Source organism: Sciurus vulgaris (assembly GCF_902686455.1).
Source record: "Sciurus vulgaris genome assembly, chromosome: 16".
Lineage (NCBI taxonomy): Eukaryota > Metazoa > Chordata > Mammalia > Rodentia > Sciuridae > Sciurus > Sciurus vulgaris.
The window spans coordinates 27,280,833-27,301,683 of record NC_136477.1 but is presented as its reverse complement, the minus strand read 5'-3'; the positions used below and the strand labels follow the sequence as shown (position 1 = coordinate 27,301,683).

The 20,851-nt window shown below is 47.4% G+C and overlaps 1 protein-coding gene and 1 long non-coding RNA gene across 7 annotated transcripts in view; one reads left to right on the top strand and one right to left on the bottom strand.

Moving 5' to 3' along the window:
* The window catches only part of SLC22A14 (solute carrier family 22 member 14), a 130,175-nt gene that overhangs the window by 87,946 nt on the left and 21,378 nt on the right, over window positions 1–20,851 (bottom strand). The window contains exons 4-12 of one of the 6 annotated variants that reach the window (XM_079116249.1): window positions 20,293–20,396; window positions 19,934–20,088; window positions 18,760–18,928; window positions 14,131–14,251; window positions 13,826–13,923; window positions 13,380–13,594; window positions 11,655–11,763; window positions 10,818–11,018; window positions 5,793–9,217 (exon numbers count right to left, since the gene is read on the bottom strand). In XM_079116249.1, the coding sequence (XP_078972375.1) occupies window positions 9,007–9,217; window positions 10,818–11,018; window positions 11,655–11,763; window positions 13,380–13,594; window positions 13,826–13,923; window positions 14,131–14,251; window positions 18,760–18,928; window positions 19,934–20,088; window positions 20,293–20,396 (1,383 nt within the window). In that variant the 3' untranslated portion in view covers window positions 5,793–9,006. Of the gene's footprint in view, window positions 1–5,791; window positions 9,218–10,418; window positions 11,019–11,654; window positions 11,764–12,771; window positions 13,595–13,825; window positions 13,924–14,130; window positions 14,252–18,759; window positions 18,929–19,933; window positions 20,089–20,292; window positions 20,397–20,851 lie in introns of those variants that run through there. The other 5 variants (XM_079116250.1, XM_079116252.1, XM_079116251.1 and 2 more) reach the window with 5 other exon arrangements.
* Window positions 14,246–16,680, top strand: LOC306647201. Its single transcript, XR_013760051.1, has 2 exons — window positions 14,246–15,880; window positions 15,917–16,680. It is a non-coding gene; the product is annotated as an uncharacterized lncRNA (long non-coding RNA).

The window sequence follows — 20,851 nt, the reverse complement described above, 5'->3', positions numbered from 1 at the left end:
ACTTGAGGATAGAACAGTAGGAAGAATGCAATCAAAACAACAGAAAGAATATAGATTGAAAAAATAATAATAACAGTCTGTAGCATGTGTGCCATCAGAGTCCCAAAAGGAGAGGAGAAAGACATTGGACCTAAAAAAGTGCTCAAAGAAATACAACAGAGGATGTGGAAATATTATAAGAGAGAGAAATATTCAAGCTGAGCAAATTTCAACCATGATGAAGTCAAAGAAATCCACACCAAGACCCATCATCGTCCAGCTCTGAAAACTGAAGACAAAAAAAAAAAAAAAAAATCTTGAAAGCAGCTTGGGACAAATGGTGTCTTAGAAATATTTTAACAACCTCATATTTCCATTCATCAGCTGTGGGGGTGAGAAAGCAGGGACTCAACCTCACTCAAGTGCCGTGAAGAAAGAACTGTCCCTCAAAATTCTTCACCCAGTGAAAACAGTGCTCAGAAATGAAGAGGAAATCAAGATGTTCTCAGATGGAAATCTCCAAGACTTGTCAACAGCAGACCTACCCTAAGAGAAGAACTACAGGAAGTTCTTGAAACAGAAAAGAGAAGAGGAGGAATCTTAGAACACTAAGAAAGAAGAACTAAAGAAAGAGTAAAAAGAGGAGCAAGTCCAAAGTCTTGCCTTCTTAGATGTTTTGGAAGTTCTACTTGTTAATTCTTTTCCAGTCTTTTTTCTGTCTACTGTTCAGATTAGGGGCTGTTTTACTATTCTATACAAAAGAATAGTTAGCAGTTGTGCTCAAGATAGATTAAGGAACAGGAAAAGTATAGTGGTAATTTCTGCCTCAGGTGACTTCACTAATGAAAAGGGAAAGGAAATGACTGATTGTGGGATCCCCAGAATTTCCTTCTTCCTCAGAAGATCGAACCCCACCAGCTCCCCTGTCCTAAGCACTGTGCATTGTGCTGTGGCTTCAGTTTGTGTAGAGGAAATATTTAAGATGATTACAGGATACATGGAGCGGTGGGTGTGGGGACTTTGCAGTGTGACCCTATCTACCCATGTGATAAAATGGCCCAGAGCTACACATGCATTCTACCAGTGTCACCTTCCTGGTCTTGATATTGTCCGCAGTTACAGTCAATGGTTCACTGGGGGAGACGTAATGAAGAATACAATGTTTGCGATTTCCTGCAAATTCTCCAATTATCTAAAAATGAAAAGGGTTTTTAAAAAAATGTTATTATAAAGCTAAAAACCAAGCCCCTGGGTGCCTAAGCAATCACTAAAGTCTAGTTTTCTATCCTGTTTTTTTTAATGAACATTTCATTATAAAAGTTATCACTGACAACTCATCTCATTTCATGAACTCATTTCTGGAGGACCTGCTTCTTTTATTGGTCTAAACCAGGCAGACTATGAAGGAAAACCAAGCATGGCCCTGTCCTCAAGGAATTTAAGACCCGATGGAAGAATCAAGACACGAAGCAGGAACCTGAGTGACTCAAGAAGTCAGATAGCAGAGGCCTGGGCAGCAAGTCCTACCAGTCCTGAGGACAGGCCTCTGTGGGCCACTTGCCTGGAAAGGGCCCCTGAAAGCAGATGACCCTGAGGTGGGCTATGACAGGCGGTGGAATGGGCAGGGTGGACCAAGAGGGGAGAAGGAGATTCAAGCAGAAAGGGAATCATTTAAGTGAATGAGAAAACAAGAGGCACAGCTGGAGAGGAGAATAGACTGGTGGGCTAGAACCCTTGGAGTTTGTCAAGGATGACCAGGGTCCCAGGATTTAGGCTTCAACGCTGAGTCTGGCAGTGCAGGGCTGCTGAACCTCAGCATGGAGAGCCTAGCTGGGTGGCTGCATGCAAGGTGGATTAAGGAAGTGGAAAAGCTTGGTGGCACTTTCTGCTTCAGGCAGTTGCACACACAAAAATGAGCAAGGAAGTGACACTGACTTGCAGGAGGGACTCTGTGGTCTCTGAATTTCCTCTTTCCCCACACAAACCCCACTGGGTCCATCCAAGAAGCCCTTGACCCACGGACACAGGCCTCAGTTCCACTTGCCATGACCTGCCCCCAGGGCCTGAGGGAGGGTGGAGTGCAGGGACGCGAGGGAAGTCTGTGCGCTCTGGGCAGTTAGGCTCCTTGGGTTCTGACCCGAGTGGAAACGAATGTGCGCTCAGAGCGCCAGCCTCGCTTCAAGAATTAGCTCTTTCTGGTGGAGCGCTAGTCAGCAGACATGGCATCTGAGCCACATACGTGGTTTTAAATTTCCTAGTAGCCACACTAAAAAGGTAAAAGGAAGCAGGTAAAATGAATGTGAGCCAATACTTCAAGTCTTACTGCTGAGATTTTCAGGTACGTGAGGTAGCAAATTCCGTTTGTTTAAACTAGATGATGCACTCATATGCTACTATTGTCTTTCTTCTCCTCTTGGGCTCTAACAGGCTCCCAAAATGCTGACCTTTAAGGAATATAGCAGCAGGCTCTCCTTGCCCTCTGGTTTGCTGTTGGTTGGGCTTGGCCCTTGCAAGGAACCAGCAGATCAGAGGTCCAGTCTGACTGAGGGCAGTGGCTAATATGTGGGCCAGCTGGTCAGGTATTTGCAAAAATAGACTGGAAGATTGATGACAAGGAGGTCAAGGGGAAAGATATATGGATGGACTTCTTGCAATCTACAGAGTGTGACCATAGTCATGTCCTGTGTAACTGCTCATCCAAGGGCATCTGTTTTGGAGGTGAATTTATCATCAGGAGGGCAAGTTGGATGATCCAACCTGGGGACATCAGTTGGCCTTGTCCTCAGGCACTATAGTGCCAGCTCCATAGGCCCATTTACAAAGCATGCACGATGCCCAGGTAAGAGCCTTGCATGGCGTCACAGCCTGGGCTTGTCCCCACCACCCTCATATGGTTGCTGTACTTTTTCCTTTGTGGGAAGGATTTTAACTACAAAATGTTTTTAATAAATGTAGGTCTATAGGTCGCCTATTCTCAAGACAGCTTTGATAGTTGTGTCTTGCAAGGAATTTATCCATTTCATCTCAAGTGTTAAATGTATAGTCATAAAGTCATTCATAATATTCCCATTTATCCATTTACTATCTGTACAGTTCAGCTGGACTGATGTCCTCTCTTTCATTCCTGATACTGATCATTTGTGTCTTCTTTTTCTTTCTTCCCAGTCTGGCTAGAGGATTAACAATGTTATAGATTTTACTTTTAGAAGAACCAGATTTGGGGGCTGGGTTGTAGCTCAATAGTAGACTTGCCTAGCATGTGTGAGGCACTGGGTTTAATTCTCAGCACCATATATAAGTAAAATAAAGGTCCACTGACAACTAAAAAAATATTAAAAAAAAAAAAAAAAAAAAAGGAAGAACCAGATTTGGGTTTCACTGAATTTTTTTGTTTACTATTTAATTGATTTCTACTGTGGTTATTATTCTTTTCCTTTGCTTATTTTGAGCTCCATCTACTCTTTCTCTTAAAATGGAAGCCAAGGTCATTTGATTTGTAACTCTCCTTTTTTCGTAACATCGGCATTTGTTTTCCCCCCAGCCCTGCTGTTATGTGCCCAGCACTTTTGTTCAGAGGCTGTGCTGAGCCCAGAAATGGCACCATTTCCACAGGACACAGTCAGACTCCTGATTCTTGGTCCCCTTTCAGTTTCCTGGGGAAGTTATTTGCCTTTGCAGGAATAGGCACATATTTTGGGTATGTGTTTGCCTCCCTTGGCTGCACCATTTCCACCAGCACTATCAGTTTGTGGTATTGCAGAATGCCTTTTCTGTGACCACGATATCTCGCATGACCCTGCCCTCCCAGAGGGACATTATTTTTTTGGCAGTGTGACAAAAACCTCACTCTCTCAGAATCCCTGGTCTTATTGTATGCCCTATGATCCAGAGACAGCTGGTTTGGTAGGACAGTGGATGGGACTGTTGAAGTTTCAATTCATAAACCTAAGATCTAGAGCAATTAAGTTCTTGGGCAGAGCACTCTACAGGACAGCTCATATAATTCTGTGTAAAGGGTCAATGTGGGGCTTTCTTGTACTCAGGCCCCATTAGACAATATGGATGTGGGGTGAAGAATGGGGACAAAGGTGCTAATTGGATTAGCATTTACCTGTGAGAGACCAATTTAGCACCAAAAGGTAATACCTTCTGGATTAGGTAATACCTGCTGAATTAGGAGGTCAGGGCTTAGAACTCCACCCTAAGGTCTTGGGATCATGTCATGGTCCATTGTCATTCAGCAGAAAAGCACCCAGGAAGCTTTGGACAACGGAAGATAATCTCCTCTTTAGGCAGATTGCTCATAGCTGTATGTGCAGAGGATTGCTCATTAATATTTATTATGCATTGCATGGTTTAGAGCTAGAGCACATTTGAGCAATAAGGTGTATGATCCACCCTGAAGGTAGAGGTGTGCTGGGCTAGAAGGCCTGCACCTTGTGACTTGCAGGCCAAGGTGCTTAGTGCAAGAACAGGAGTCACCTTGCCAGTTCTGAGGCTCTTGCCCACCTCTCCACTGAGTCTCCAGATGTGAAAATAAACATGGCTCATGAGCAGGTCTGGATAAGGCCACAGATTAAGGCAGTCTGGTAAAAACTGGAAGAGGATGAGCTGGTACCTCCAGCCTTCAGTTACTTGAATCATCCCCTGCAAGGGAGGATGTCCTTCTAAAAGGACAACATATGATACAATTGAAGATGCAAAGGAGAAAAAAAAAAAGCCTCCTGGAAAATTAGAAATAGTAAGGCATTTCCTTATTGTAATCATGGCTAGTTACACAAACTACAAAAAGCATCTCAGTGTTGAAACAGAAACTGCTTTCCCTTTAAACCAGAAGTCAGGCTTTCTGTTTCATCCTGCTTGCATGGATTATTTTTCAGGCTGTCCTAGAGGAAGCAGCTGTGCAGTTGGGCAAGAAAAATAAACAGAAGACTTAACAACAAGAAAGCAAGATAGCATTTGACAAGGGTATAAAATCAAGATAAGAAAAGTTAATTGTACTTCTCACTATTAGCAACTAGTGGAAAATAAAATTAAGAAAAAAACCCATAAAAGTCAATATTTACAATACCTAGGGATTGTTTTTTTTTAAAAAAATATCAGTGACCAGGAATAAATTTTTAAGATATATAAGGCTTCTTACGGAAACTAAAACTTTATCAAAGAACTTCAGAGAGCTAAATAAATGTAGAGATAATCTAGCACGTTCTTTAATTGGAAGAACTGATATTGTAAATTGTTCTATAGACTCACCATAATCCTGACTAAAATCTCAGCAAGTTTTTTTTCTTCATTTTTGTCATGGAACTTATCAAACTGGCTCTGAGATTTGTATGGAAGCACAGAAAGATAAGAAAAACAATGTGGAAATATTTTCTCTACTGGATATCAAGACTTTAACACAATGTAGTACTTAAGAAAATGTGGTATTGGCTAATAAATATTAGACATACCAATGAAGCAAAATGGAAAACTCAGAATCAAACCCACTGACCAGTCACTTGGTTTATGATGGCACTGAAAACACTGGGAAAAGGCTGTCTTTCCAACAAAGGATCCTGGAAAAATCAGGCAGGTATACACACAAATGTGAAGAGTGAGTGAAAAATGAAAATAAAAATAAAATCAGATAAATAGTGTTAGGCAAATCCAAGGGGGAGAAGGTTTTGCAACATAACATATAAATGACAAGGGACTCATGGCAGGAATATCTGAGGTACCCTCTGAATCTCTCAAGAACAAGGATAGGAGCTGGGGTTGTGGCTCAGTGGTAGAGCACTTGCCTAGCATGAGTGAGGCCCTGGGTTCAATCCTCAGCACCACATAAAAATAAAATAAAGGTATTGTGTCCATCTACAACAACAACAACAAAACCAAAAAGAACAAGGACAGAACAATGTAAAAAGGGGTGAAAGACTTAAAACAGGTACTTTACAAAATAGGAAATCCACGTGACCAATAAATTTATGAAAATATGCCTGTATTAGTCAGCTTTCCTTCATATAATACCTGAGATAGACAATTTTTGAGGAAAAGAGATTTATTTAGTCCAGAGTCTTGGAGGCTAAAAGTCCAAATGGCAGAGCACGGGCTCTAATGTGAGTCCCTCTCTCAGTTGTGTTAATCTGTGGTAGATGGCAATGGTAAGAACCCATGTAGGACAAGTGATCACATCACCAAAAGGAAGCAAAAGAGAACTGGGTTGGCCAAGTTTGCTCCTTTTATAACAATTCTCTATGGAGAACCAACTCATATCCCCCAAGAATACTTTAACCCCTTCCAAGGGTACACCTTTGATGACCTTAAGACCTTCCACGAGGCCCCACCTTTTAAAGGTACCATTAAGCTTCCAACACATGAACCTTTGGGCATCACACTTAAATCACATCCAAATGATATCTGTGCTCCACCTTCTCAGGAATTAGGGAAACACAAATTTAAACCCCCAAATATCACTACACAAACACAGATTGTATAAAATAAGAAAAGTATTAGCCAAGATATAACTCACAGGGATTCTCTGCTGCTTTTTGAAAGTGTAAATTGAAACATTCCTTTGGATAATGGCTTTGCATATCAAGGTTGAAGTGATATATATTCTGACCCAGGAATCTTGCTCCCAGGTCAAGAATCTAGAGAATTCAAGGTTTATAGAAGCATTATTCATCATAGCTCATTTTCACCATTTAGGAACAACCCCAAATTGCTCATGAATAAACTGTGATACATTCATATAATGGAATATGGTACAATATAGAAACAAATTATTGTGTGTGACATGGATGAATCTTACAGTTGAGTAGAAGCCATACACAAGAGTTCAAACAGACTCCTCTTACAAAGTTCAAATATGGGCAAAAGTAATGTATGTTGTCAGGGGTGAATAATCATCTCTAAAGAAGCAGATTGGTGACTGGAAAGCAAGAGGTGGGTGGGGCTTATAGGTTATAGATGTATTGGTATAGGTATGAACCTTATGATAACTCAAGACCATACATCAAATGATTCACATGCTTATTTGGATATTATTCTTCAATTTAAAAGTTTAAAAGACTGGTATGAAATAGTATCAGGCAAAATAGTGCTTATGGCAAAAAGCATTAATAGAAACAGGGATAATATTTCATGATAAAAGAATCAAACCAAAGAATATTCAAACAATTCATTGTATCTATTCTAATTTCACTTCTTTGTTACTTTCCACTTCAGTCACTATATTGTTCATTTCTAGGATTTATAGGTGTCATTTTTTAAGTTCATGTTTTAGGAGTTGCATTATTTCATCTCTGAACAGTTTAAACACATGTTGAGTAGTCTTCAGGGAGTTCTATCACTACTTGTTCATTGGTGGAAAACCCTCCATTTATTGATTCTGCTGTCATCTCCTTTGTTTCTTCACATGCTCAGTAATTTTTACTTACAAGTTCATTTTCATTGAAGTTTGCATTCCTCAGAAAACTCTATGCGGTTTGCATTGTTGTGGCAACCTTCCTATGAATTGATTGTTTGCTTCTGTCAAGACTTTAACAGGATTCCCAGGTCTTTACATTTATTGCTGGATTTGAGGCTTGGCTTTCATGGGGTTGAGTTTTCTGCCCATGTTTTGGGGACCTAGCCCAGTCCTGAGCTCCTTCACACTCACCATGTATAGTCCCTCACCACAAACTCATGTCCTCTGGTAAATTGTGAGCAGCATCCCATGTCAGGGGTGGGGATAGAAGGGAATGTCATGGGATAAGGTCTGGGTCTCACAGTGGTGGAAGTATATGAGCCACTGAAAGATGAAGATGAGATATTTCACATAACTGGTAATCAGTGACCAAAGAAATGAGAGTCCCAGAATTCCCAGGCATCTGCATGTACCATCACAAGTTGCGGCATTACTTACCTGTCTCTTTGCACACAGGGAGACCCCTGCTAACATGTTTGATCCTTTCTAGTATATCATGAAAATATCAGGTTTGTGGGAGAGAAAATTTGTTAACAATATCTAATTTCATACAATTTTGGCATTTAATTGTCAGTGTTAGACTAAGACACCTGTATGGTAAGAATAATGTATGAGATCATAGGGTCTTGCTGTCCTGACTCTGTGAGAACTGAAAGGTTATTCTGTCCTCCTCCACCTCAGAAGCTCCTAGGAATTAGAGCAAAGCTGCTCCTTACAAGTTCATAATCTTCCAACAAACTGGGCAAGAGTGGAGGAGATGAATCAGGTAGTGACCTCAGGAACTCCTTGCCCAGGGAGAGATGTTGTCAGGGCCTGACCCCAGGGCTTCCCAGTCTAGCTAATGGATGATGAGTCCTAGGCCCACCCGGAGTAGCCCCATGCTGGCTGGGGAGGGAAGATTGATCCAGGGCTGTTGGGACTGTGACTTGGCGTATGGGGCTTATCTCAGAGACCAGCTAGACTAGAACCTCTATGAAGCCATTCCCCGGGGTGAGGACTGAGTTTTGGAAATATAAAAGGAAAACAAGTAAGAAACTTGGGACATGGGACAGATGTGAGAAGTTCTCATTATTCCTCTACATTCTCCCCCTGCATGAAGAGCCCATTCTCGCCCTGCGTTTGAACTAGGAGCCCAACACACTGACAGATGTCTGGGCAGAAGGGTTGGTTGATACAGAGCCATAGTCAGTTTCGCTCTTGCTCCACCTCTAGCCCACAGAGACATTGACCACCCTACCCCTACCCTATCTAGAGAGCACTTCACCGTCCCTGAGTTTAGCCAAAGGCACTCAGGAGTATGGGGAGCCTCTCTGACTCCTTCCTCCAGGCAGGGCTTTTGGGTTCTCTGACACAGCCAACTTTGACCTAGCCATCTCAAGACCAACATGGTACCTTTATTGGAATGAATCACAGTCAAGTTCCCCTAAAAGGGGCCATTTTTTGATCTCAAGGACTGGCCTCAGAGCAAGACCGATCCTTGCCCTCCCACTGGGCTGGGTCTGGAATTCATGGCCTGGAATCCACAGTCTCGTACCCAACCACTCATCTCCAACCCGAGATGGTCTGGGGGCTGCCCCTCAGGAAACCTGGTTGTTTGTTTGCTCTTCTCTGGATTTCTCCAAGGTGGTGTTGGGGAAAGAATTTGGGTCCAATCTCAGAACCTGGGCATTGAGAATGGTGTTCTTTGCCACTTCTTCCGACATATCATCGAAGGCATCCTCAGGCACCACAGTGTCCTTCCTCTTCTTGAAGTTGCTGTCAGAGTGCTGAATCGAATCTTTCTGTAAGCTGAGACAAAGTGGCTACCTTGAGGCACCTTCAGCCATGCCGAGCTCTGCACTCTGGGAAGTGGGGCTCTCTCACTTCCACATGCACAGGAGGGATCCTGGCCTCCCAGAGCAGGCTGGTTCTATCTCCTGGCCTCAGCTAGACCCTTCCCTTTGCTAGCACTTACTGAGCACCTGCCATATGCCAGACCCTGTGCCAACTTTATTTGACTTTAACTCTCTCAAAAGCTCTATGGAAGAGGAAGTCTGGACTATATGACTTTACCTCTCTGTGCCTCAATTTCCTCAACTGCAAAAGGGTGATAGTGACAGGTCCTACTTCACACTTGGTTCATTTGAGGACAAAGTGAGAGAAGGCACACATAGAACGGGACCTGACACATGGTAAACGTGCAATAAGTGTTTGCTAGAGTCGTTACTATGTTCTCGTTCCATTTTGCAAATGAAGAAACTAGGCTTTAGAAGTGTTAGGTAATTTCTTGTGCACACACTAGGAAGCAGTAGCAAAAAAATTGAAATCCAGGCCCTTTGACTACAGAACCCACGCTCATCACTGCTATGCTATGTTGCTCAGCCTCATTTTATTTTCCTTCTCTACAGTGGGGCAACCTCCTATCTATACTTCAGGTTCTGCATGAATATCAGTTCCTCTGTGACATTTTCCCCAACTCCTATCTGTGCTTCAGGTTCTGCATGAATATCAGTTCCTCTGTGACATTTTCCCCAACTCCCCAAATAAAGTTCTTCCTTCCTGGGCTCTTATAGTAGGTTCTATACATCCCACTCTCAGAGACCACTGTTTGCATATCTATCTCCCCATTAACTATGACTTGTTGAAAGGTGAGGACCTCTGACCTCTGATAGCTCAGCCCTGAAATAATTCTTTGCATTGATGGTCCAATAAAAGTTTAAGGGGGTCAGGGGAGAAGGAGACTAGCGGAAAGGAGGGCAGAGGAAAGCCAGAGGCAGCAACTCCTAAGGTACAGAGCAGAGGGTACTATAGGACCTCAGGTGACCTCTGCCCCTCACTGCTGCTCAGGTCCCCTCAGGTCCAGGGAAACGGTGATGGCCTCTGTTGGCCCAAATCCCAGAAGAGATGGTTCTGCCAATTATGACAAATTGTATCCAGGGGACACTTAGGGGATTAGAGACCAGAACTTCCTAAGGGAATGAAGCTCAGTTCCCAAATAGGGTCCTGGGTTATTGGGGCTAAGAGTCCAGAATCATTAATCAAGCCTGGGTCCTTTATGAGGGAGTAGGGGTTCAGACAGAAAAGGAGAGGTACTCGACAGATAATTCCAAGTCAGTCGCCTGTGTCTGGGGAGGGAAGGAGGCCAGGGTACCTCTGGAGTATCCCTGGAGGGCAGTATTCCAGTCCAGACAGGCAAATGAAACAGGGAAAAAGAGAGCCAAGCAGGGTAGGAGCTGCCAGAGGCTGGGCTGGACCCCAATGAGTTGCAGCACCCCAAGGTCTGGGGAGGCTGCTATGGACACAGGGTGTTCCTGGTACCACAGGCCCTCTGGCAAAGGGGTAGAAATGGACAGTGCCTGACATATTCTCACTGCTAAAGGCTTTAAATCAGGGGGTCTCACCCACCTACCTTGCTCTTGAAAATTGCTCCAGACTGTCAGAGAGGAGCTGGTTTTGTGTTTCTGGCAGCAGGAAGGAAAAACACAAAGCTACCATAGATGAGATGAAGCAGAGAAAGACGGGCAGGAGGGTCGGGAGCTGGCTAATGACTGTCAGGGACAAGATAACTCCACCTGATGAGGCCAGAGACATCAGCCCCAGACCTGTGGACCTGAAAAGTGAAGGTGAGAACGGGTCTGGAAGGCTCCTCAGACCCACAGACCAGGTAGGGTAGGGGAGAAGCTACCTGAAACCCCACACCCTTCAGCCTCCACCCACTCCAGTTCACTCTGTGGCCTTGGGGAATTTAGTTCTCCGTGGATTCAAATAGGTAGTTATTCTTTAGCCCTCTTTCATGGGTGTCAGGAGAGAGAGAGGTCAGAACCACAGGGTACTGTGGGAGGTGCAGGGAGAGGACACAGCCAGCAGTGCTGGGTGGGCAGGAGGACACAGCTGCTGTCACAGAGGGCTCTTGCAGGGTGGGGGCTGAGCCTCAGGTGGCCCAAACACATTCTAGCCAGTGAGTGTGAGGCAGGGACTGGAGTCAGATCCACCCAGCCTGAATCCTCACCCTGCCACTTGCTATGTCTCACCTAGAACAAGTGCCCTGATCTCTTTGCTTTGATTATTTAAAACATGCTTAATGATGGCATTTGGGAGATCTTTTGGTGAGGGTTGAGTGAGACCATTTACATGAACTGCCTGGCCAGCAGGAGGATGCTCACTCTTAGCTGCTGTGTTAACCTTGTCATTGTCCCATACTGCTCTCCATGGTCTCCACCGTCCCCTCACCTACCAGACCCCATACCTGAGGATGGTGGGGAAGAGCTCAGCAGTGTAGATGAAGACCACAGTGACAGTGACAGCCAGGCTGCACCCTCCAAGCATAAGCAACAAGATTAAGGTGGATTTTAAACCTGTGTCCAGAAAAAACAACTGCCTGAGTCTGGGGCCATCTTCCCCTCAGTACCTATCGGTCCTCGATCCCTCACAGAAAGCGTTTGAGCAGTCCACCCCTACCTCCTGGTCAGCTGGCCTGCAGACCCAGGCACTCTGTCAGAGGAGGGTCAGTCTGTAGAGGCCCAGCCAGGCCAGAAGTTAGTGTATTTGCTGTAGGAGAATTGGCCAGGAAGTTGGAGAGGCTCCTCTGGAAACCCAAAGGCCTCTCAGGCCACTGACCACCATGCTGGGCCACGCCCCCACATCTCTGCCTATAGGGCTGTTTTTATTCTACATCCTCAACCAGCTGTAGCTCCTTGGTCATCGCTCACACCCAGTTCCCCACTCAGGGTTCCCACTTGTGCTGTGCAAGGTGGACTGGGCAGGGGATGTTGGGTCCCTGGGGCCTGCATGGCTGGGATTGATCCTAAACACTCCAGGATGCCTGCCTATGGCAGCTAGACATGCGCTCTGAAGGAGAAACGAAAGACTCAGCATCTAGGGGACAGTCCCTCAGCAGGTGCAGCGGGGCTGGAACCCTTGTTCACTGCCTGCCAGGTTGCCAGCTCTTCCTGTCACCCTCTGCAGGGTCCTGCTTCAGCTCTGCTCCCCACCTAATCCCACCTTTCTTGGCTCTGGGATGAAATCAAGATTGACAACTTTTATCTTTTGGGGATCTTTTTCCTAGTTTTTCTCACACATGTGAGAGTTTTAAATGTTTCTGCTTGACTCAGTGTGGGCTTGCTTTTTAAAATAACCACTAAGCAGTAGAAATCTAATAATGAATTTGTTCATCCATTTTCCTTTAGTCCATCAACATCCGCCAACATTTGGGAGAGGAAGGGTCTCAGCAGAGACATATACAATTCCAGCAACCAGAGAAAGGGAGGAAGCCCTGAGGGGCAGACCCCAGACATTACCTTTCCTGCCTGGGCCCCGGCGGCTGAAGGGGCTCCTGCGGTCAGCAATTCCAAGTAGGCGTACACTGACACTGCAGGCCTGCCTGCTGCAACCCTAGAACCTCAAGCCTGTTCATTGTCGAAGGTTCTTTGAAATGTTGAAAATACTGCCAGGTCTCCCCTGCCTCCTTTCCTGAACCCAGAAAGCTAGCCCTGGGCCTCTGGGAAGGAAAGGCTTTTGAACAAGAACTGTTCACCCAGATTTCAGTGAGTAGGTTATTCCTGAAGTCACAGATAACAACAGGTGCTTCCCAGTCAGAGGGGCTGTAAATGAGAGGCAGGGCCCGGGGTAGCAACTGAAGGAGTTATCTGCCTTCCTTCATTCACACTGAACCACTAGATCTGCTTCTGATGTGGCCTGGAATCAGGTGGTCTGCCCTCCTGCACCGGGATGATTTCTCTGAACAGCACACCCTCCTTTCCGAGCCCCCTGAGAATGTATGGGTGTTCTTTCTTAAAGACTCCCACTAGCAACCTGCTTGTGAGGGGCTAGGGCTTCCTCAGGGTGGGTGGGCTGTGCCTGCAGGAAGCCAGATCATGGGTGCCTCGCCAGCTAGCCAGGACAGAAGGCACCAGGAGGGTTTTAAGAAAGCAGGAAGGCTGAAGGCACCCCATCAGGGCAGGGCGGGCTGTACCTTGCGGGAGAAGAAGCATAAGCAAGCACATTAAGGCGGCTTGGATGACAGTCTGAGCCAGGCTCCACTTCCTCCCCATCTGCTCGAGGAGAAAGATGCTGCACAGCCGGGCAGGCACCTCCAAGATGCCAGGGATCACCTGTCTGAAGTGGATGCTCACTCCAAACTCTCTCAACTTGAGGCTCATTGTAAAATAGCTGTAACTGACAGTAAGCCTGGAACATATACACACACACAGGCACAGGGAGAGATGGAGCCAGGAACAGAGGCAGAGGCAGAACAGAGATGGGCGGGGAGGATTGGAGAAAAGAAGTAAGCATAGAGACCTGCGAGAGGTGTCCCTAGACCTTGCTCCTCTTGCAGCCCAACCCTCCCCGATGCTCACCCCAGAGCTCGAGGCTTGCACGACAGTCTTCTGTCCCCGCCAGCCCGCCATAAATACTCACCACACGCAGCCCATCACCAAGGTCACCTTACAGAGGTACTTATTGCTGCAGAAGTCTACGGCAGAGGCCTTAGTCGCCTTCTTTCCAGGCAGCTGCAGCTATAGGACAAGCAGGACTAGCCAGAGGCAGGGCTGAGACCCCCAGCTGGCTCCACGCCCCCACAGGATCCACAAGGCCAGCATTCCCCCACCCCCACTCTGGCCTGCCCTGGTGGGGCTTAGTTCTGTTATCATCATTCACCTGGAAGGATGAGGGTCTTCCCCCAGCCCACTGCCCTGGCCCCGCTCCGGCCCCAAACCTCTTACCTCATCCAGCAGGTTTAGAGGAATGGTCTTCTTGTTCACTTCCGCCGCGTAGCACAATATCTCCTTGGCCTCTTTCACCTTCCCTTTCATCATCAGCCACCGTGGGGACTCTGGGAGAATCCTGTGTGGCCCACCCCTCTTCTGATCATTCCAGGACACCCAGGAGAGTCAAGATGGCCACATCCTAGCCTCAGCTGTGGCCATCTGGCTCCAGCATGAGATGATTGAGGAGCCTCCAAGGTCACTGCCAACCTCAGGCACCCTCTGCCCATCTCTGGCAGTCAGTTCTTCCTCTGTCTAATATACACACAGCCACTTGCTGCCTCTGCCCTGAAAGCCACCTTCACCCTCAGTCTCTACGAGCTCTCTCCTTCCCTACTTCAGGGGTCATCGCCATCTGCCCACATGTGCCAAGGGATGCCCTCCATGCCCATGTCCTCTACGAGATCCCTTCTTCTCATAGTTGGAGTTCTTTCTGTTCCCTCTCAGCCTCCTTAACAGCCTGGAGAGTATGGGGGCAGGATCCTGGCTCTGATCCAAGAGCCAAGCACCCTGCCTGGGTGAATGGAGGAGTGAGTGAACTTCTCTGCTGTGTCCCATCTCTCCCTGGCCACACCTTGCTGCCTTTGACCTCAGAATAACTCACCCCTCTCTGCTTTTCCTAATCCTCTTTGGCTAAAGCACATCATAAGTGTCAGGGATTGTGCTCTGTGCCCTTGTATATATCATCTTGTTTAATCCTTGCCCATCCCTAGAGCTATGTGATAATCCCATATGATTCCCAGCCTCAGGGAGTAAGGACTTGGCCCAGGTCACAGGCAGAGCTGGTAAAACCTGGGTCCCCTGCTAAGGCATTCTCTACAGAGCTTTGCCATCACCCATGGCTGCACTGTCACTGTCTCCAGGGCCTGGACTTGTGACTGGCTGATTATTACAGATATACACCCAGGACACTGGGGACCACTTTATCTGCCCTGTTCCTACCCTCCTCCCACAGGGTCCAGAAATCAGGCATTCTTTTCTACTGGAAGACTATGGAACTGTTCTCATGAAAGTCCTAAGACTGGGACTTCAAAGAAGATAGGGGATTGATTGCATGTCCCCTAGAAAACAAGAATGAAAACAATCGACTCTCAAGGACAGAGAGAATGAGGGAGGACACAGGGGGAGAGAGATAACAAGTGAACTGAAGCCTCAAAGTGGGTAAGAGAGTACTTCTGACTGAGTCAGGGGGTGCTGTGGTCTGAATGTCTGTGTCCCCCATAATTCACATATTGAATCTTTTCCCCAGTGGAAGAGTAGTAAGAGGTGGGACCTTCAGGAGGCAATGAGGTTATAAGGGCAGAGCGCTGCTGAAATGGGGTCAGTGGCCTCGTAAAAGAGGCCCAAAAGGAGCTTGCTTGTCCCTTCTGCCATGTGCAAACCCATAGATGGTTCTCATCCATAAGAAACAGGCTCCAACCACACACCAAATCTGCTGGGTCTTGATCTCGGGTTTCCCAGCCTCCAGAACTGGGAGTGAGAAGTTTTTGTTTATAAACTACCTGGTCTAAAGGATTTTAGCAGCCTGACAGACTCATACGCAGGCAAAACCTGTGTTACGTGGAATACTGTGGGAGATGCGGGGGACTGTCCTGACCCTGAGTCCCCAGTTCCCACAAATGGGTCTGTTCTGCTCCCTCTGTAGTGCACACCTAGAACATAAGGAAGGCAGGGGAAATTAAAGACAGCGGCAGGGACAAGGGACAAGGCAGGGACAAGGGACAAGGCAGGGACAAGGGACAAGGCAAGGACAAGGGCTGAGGACAGACCCAGGGAGTTAAGAGAAGATTCTCATGATGACAGAGTCCCAGCCCCCAGTTTCAGTGGGGAGCACAGATCCTGGAGCCTGGCGATGACCTAGCTTTGGGATCCTCCAAGAACCAGCCCCTGACAGGAATGTGGTCACCAAAGTAGCAAGAGCAATGCAGATTCTCAGGCACCACCCAGGCCTGCAGATGCAGAAACTGGGAGGAAGTCCTGCCCCCACCCCCACACCTTAACAAGCTTCCATTTGATGCTGATGTTCACACAAATTTGAGATCCATTCTCCTAAAGCCAGTTTGCTGCGCTTCATAGTTTCCCTTTAGCTCGTTAGTGACTCTCTATTAAGTATGAAGGAATGACCCAAGATGACTGGATAGTGAAGAAAACCTCCCAAATTTAAGAGTCTGCAAAACAATCAAACAAAAATGACCAGGAAGGACATAGATAATTTAGGGAATGGGAGGAAAAAAGTAAATGAGATTCTAACTTGTATTCTTCAAGAACATCTGAGAATGTTTTGCAATTTCATATTCATAAAGATTCAAATGCTTTTTTTGAGGGGAAAAAATTCAGAGAATAAGGAATCACAGTGTAACAGAATGGTAAGTGAACTTTTCTGTCCTGGGATTTCAGCTGCAGCTCCAAATCTGGGAACAATGGATAAAAACCTCACATTCTAAAAAGAGGTATAACCACATTAAGGAGTGGAGCTGCTAAAAACAAAAAACAAACAAACAGAAACAACCAAAACATGACCCAGTGGCCATTGCCCCTGCTGGAAACTTCAGTTAATGGCAGTAAAGGGTCTTGAATATCATCTCCCCATCATGTTGTTCTCATCTACTCTGGCCAGGCCAAGGGGAGTCCAGGCAAACTCCGTAGATTTAGGGACTGTCTTCCAGAAAGGGGGTCTGCCCTCCCACTGGCTGGCTGGAGTTTGCCGAGTCAGAAACTCAAGGTCTTGCCCTGGTACTCCAGACAGGAAGAGGGCTTACAGGAGGGCCAACAGGCGTCTCCTGAAGCTTGAGGGCTACACAGACCTAGAGAATGGTGTGCTCCCTCATCTGGCTAAGAGGAAGGCAGGAAGTTTTTGAGAGCAACCGGGTCAGGGTGGGGACTGAGGGACAGCAAGTTTTTCAGCCAGTGAACCCTGCAGTCTTGCAGGCATGCTAGTGCTAGGGTGAGGAGACTTCTACAGAAGAAGGTATGAATTGAACTGCCAGGGGCAGGAGTTGGGGGAGGGGGGAAAGGAATCACAAAGAAGGCAGGACCATCAGGAAACTCCAATGCCCAGAAGATTCACTGGAAATTTGAAGATCTCGCCGGAAGAGGACACTGACAGATCACAATAGCTCTTGTCATGCAAGTGTTTGTTTTCTTTTCTCTGGTGCCCCATCCCCTTCCTAGAATCTGGAAAATCAAAGGAGGGAGACAGGAGGAAGAAGATGGCAGCGACTGATCTCATGGCCTTAGGCCACTAGCCTGAGCAGGGATCAGGGAGAAGCAAAGGATTTAAGATAAGCTGAGGTTTCAAGTTGCACTGAACTGGATTTTTTAGTGGCTGACATTGAGTCTTTATTATCAAAATGAGACTAGTTCTAATAACTAAGAATGATTGGAAAGAGATGGAATCTGCCCAACATATTATCGCCATGTGTCAGGGGAAGGACAGCTGGTGGGACATGTCTGAAGACTGTAGAAGAAGAAAAATGTCTCCCAGAGAATTCAACCCATCCAAAAATCTGGCTGCTCTGAGCACCCGGGGGCTACAAAGACATCTACCAGAACAAGGAGCTAAGAATTCAGAGTGATGGCTTCTAGAAAAGGAACTAGGGATTGTGGGGAAAGGAAACCAGGAACTTATTTCTCATCGCAAACCTTTCTATATTATTTAATTTGCAGACATATCCTTCTGTTACATTAAAACGTTTCCAAAAATGTTTTTAGGTCAAGTTATGCATGAACCTCTATTTCCCAGCTACAAGACAAGGACATGCTCCACACTCCCTGAGGTATATCAAGGACTGTCAGTGATGGTCTCTAGCTTCTGCAGAACTGGGAAAGTCCCTGAGCCACATCCATGCTCTCCCTCCTAACTAGTAACCCCACCTCTTATAATCCATCCTGTGTATGGTGCAGTGGTTAAAGCAAAGGGGCTCTGGAGCCAGACAAATTGAGTTTAAATCCCAGGTCCCCCACTTTCTAGCCATGTGATCCTGGACTCATCATTTGAAGCCTTGGTTTTCCACCCCCGTGCCTATCTTTCAGGGTTATCAAGATTAAATGAGATAATGTCCAGATTAAATATGGTGATTTCTTCACAGACATCTGCCTAACCCTTAACAGGTGGGTTATGGCGGCTCCCTCCCCTCAGCTCCTGGGCCTTCTGTTCCTCTCCTGTCTCACTGCCCATATCCTCTCCCCGCTCCTTTACCAAATCAGGTGTTTCCCAGGTGACTCCTTTCCTGCAGCTTCTACTCCTCCACTCCTGCCACTCTGAAGGTCACCTCAAGGTCACCAAGGCCCGCCCACCCTTCCTCACTCACCTCTCCTGCCTCCACCCTGACCATTCCCTGACCTTGGGCTTTGCCCTTTAGCCGACTTCCTCCTGGCCTTCTGACATCTCTCTGACATCTCTTTGAGGGTGTCCTCTGAGGAGGGGTGAGTGCTGGGGTTCCAGAGACCCTGCTCCTCATCTGGTCCACCTGCACCCCCCCACACCCCGGGGAGCCCTGCCGTTCCCGCAGCCACGAGGACCCTCGGCACCCTCCATCTCTGCCCATCAGACCCGGCTTCACGCACACCCTGAACTCAAGTGCTCACCAAATGTAGGAGATGAGGGGGAACACAGGTGCCCCGCCCACCAGGAACAGCAGCCGCCAGTGGGGAAGGTTGTAAGCCAGCCCCGTCAGGAACATGACCCCCACAGAGAAAAAGCAGTGCTCCAGGATGACCGCGTGGGCCCGGTGCTCCCCCACGAGCCACTCGGTGACTGCATAGAAGTAAAAGGACAAAAGCGCACTCAGCTCAGGGTCCCTTGGACCACCCCTGCACCCAGCCACCAAAACACCCTGCCATGTCAACAACAGTTCTTGGGCCTGCTTATGATCCAGCTCTATCCTGTTGGCTTCCAGTAGGTTTGTGCCAGCCCACCCTTGCTCCCCGAGGTCTAAGACACCCCTCACAACCAGGCAGACGGCCTCTGTGACTTCCCACCAGGGCGCACGCTGGGCCTCCCAACACACTCATGCCTTTCGTCTCTCCTCACCCTGGCTGCTGCCTCCCACCTGCTGCCTGACCAGTGCCTCTCATCAAGAAGGCACCACAGACTTCACCTAGCTTGTCACATAGCCAGGCAAGCAATCGCTATCTTTGTCTTGGCATACACTCATGTTTTCGTCACCCAGACCTGTTCCCTCTGGCAGGCTCCCAATAAGAAGAGGTCTTTTGCCAGAGAAACCTGAGGACTCCAGGAATTTCAGGTATAAGATTCTAGGCACCAAAGCCCTTGAGGCTAGGATATGGGGACTGGGGACTTTTAACACCACATAGGCCTACTTTGAAACCCCAGCTCCTTACTGCCGTGGGACCCTGAGAAAGTTGGCTAACTTCTCTGAGGCTCAAATATCCTCTTCGGCTAACGGAATGATAGAATAGTGCCTACCAAAGAGTATTGTTGGGGTGAAATGAGCCAATGCAGATAAAAAGGTTCAGCAGCTCCTTACCCTGAAGGGCTCGATAGATATAAGCTATGTTGGGGGAGGGGGACACAAGGGGAATGTGAGTGATGCAGGGGACTAGAATGCAGGACAAGGGTGGAAGGGCAGTCTGAGCACTGGTTCTCTGGCATCTCCAGGCAGCAGGAGTGGAAATTTCTTTCACCCCTACCTTCCCTGGTTAGCTTCCCCAAGGTTGATCCAGCTCACTCTTGGTCCCACCCCTGCCTTGCCTGGGGTCCCTGCTCCCATCCCACCCTGATTTTAAGGCCCAGTCTCACCTAATGTCAGGCTGACAATGGCATAGCCCATCACGGCCTGGGAGACGCCAAAGCGGAAGAACAGATACTGGTGAAAGCTGTTCACGAAGGCTGTCCCGAAGCCAAAGAACAGCAGCCCCAGCAGTGACAGCAGGATGGTAGGGTAGCGGCCCAGCCTACAAGCATTGAGGGGAGGCTGCACCAAGGGCCCCACCTCCCTGGCTGGCCCCCACTGGACACCTGAGTCAGGCTCTGAGCTGTCCCAGGCCCCCAGAGCAGCCCTACCTGTGCCTCCCCAAGCTTGAGATTCTTCAACTCTGAATACCCTCGAGTAGGAGGCAGGGCATCCCAGGGACCAAAGGGAACTCCAGGAGACTCACTTGTCACTCAATAACCCGAAGATGAGAGACCCTAACAGTTGGCCCGTCATGAACATGGTCTGCACGGTTTCCTTTTTCGGTTCCTTGCCACATACGAGGTCAAACTGGGGGTTAGACATAGAGATTGGCCACAGACCTTCCACCCAGAATCAGTCTTTTGGTTCCAGAGACTGACCCTGGCTTGGGTGGACTTACAGGCAGAGGGTACCTGTGATAGGGGTAGATAATTGTGGGTATTATCTGTGTATCTCATCCTGTGCCTAGCAGACCCTGGGAGTTAGACCTGGAGAGAGGGACCAGAGGCACAGACCAAGAAGTGGGATGGGTAGGGAGGTAACCATGCACAGTCATGAATCACTAAAGGTCCTTTCCTAAACACAGGTGCTGGGCATGTCTGTGCTGAAAGGACTTGGGTTGTAAAACCCTGTGAGAAACACCTGAAAGAAGTTGCACAAACTTGAATGCAATTCCCTGGACAGATAGTAAACTCTGCCATCTATCACCTGCCTCTATCCCACAATGTGCTCTAGCTTCCAGTCTAAGGTAAGCATGGTCAAGG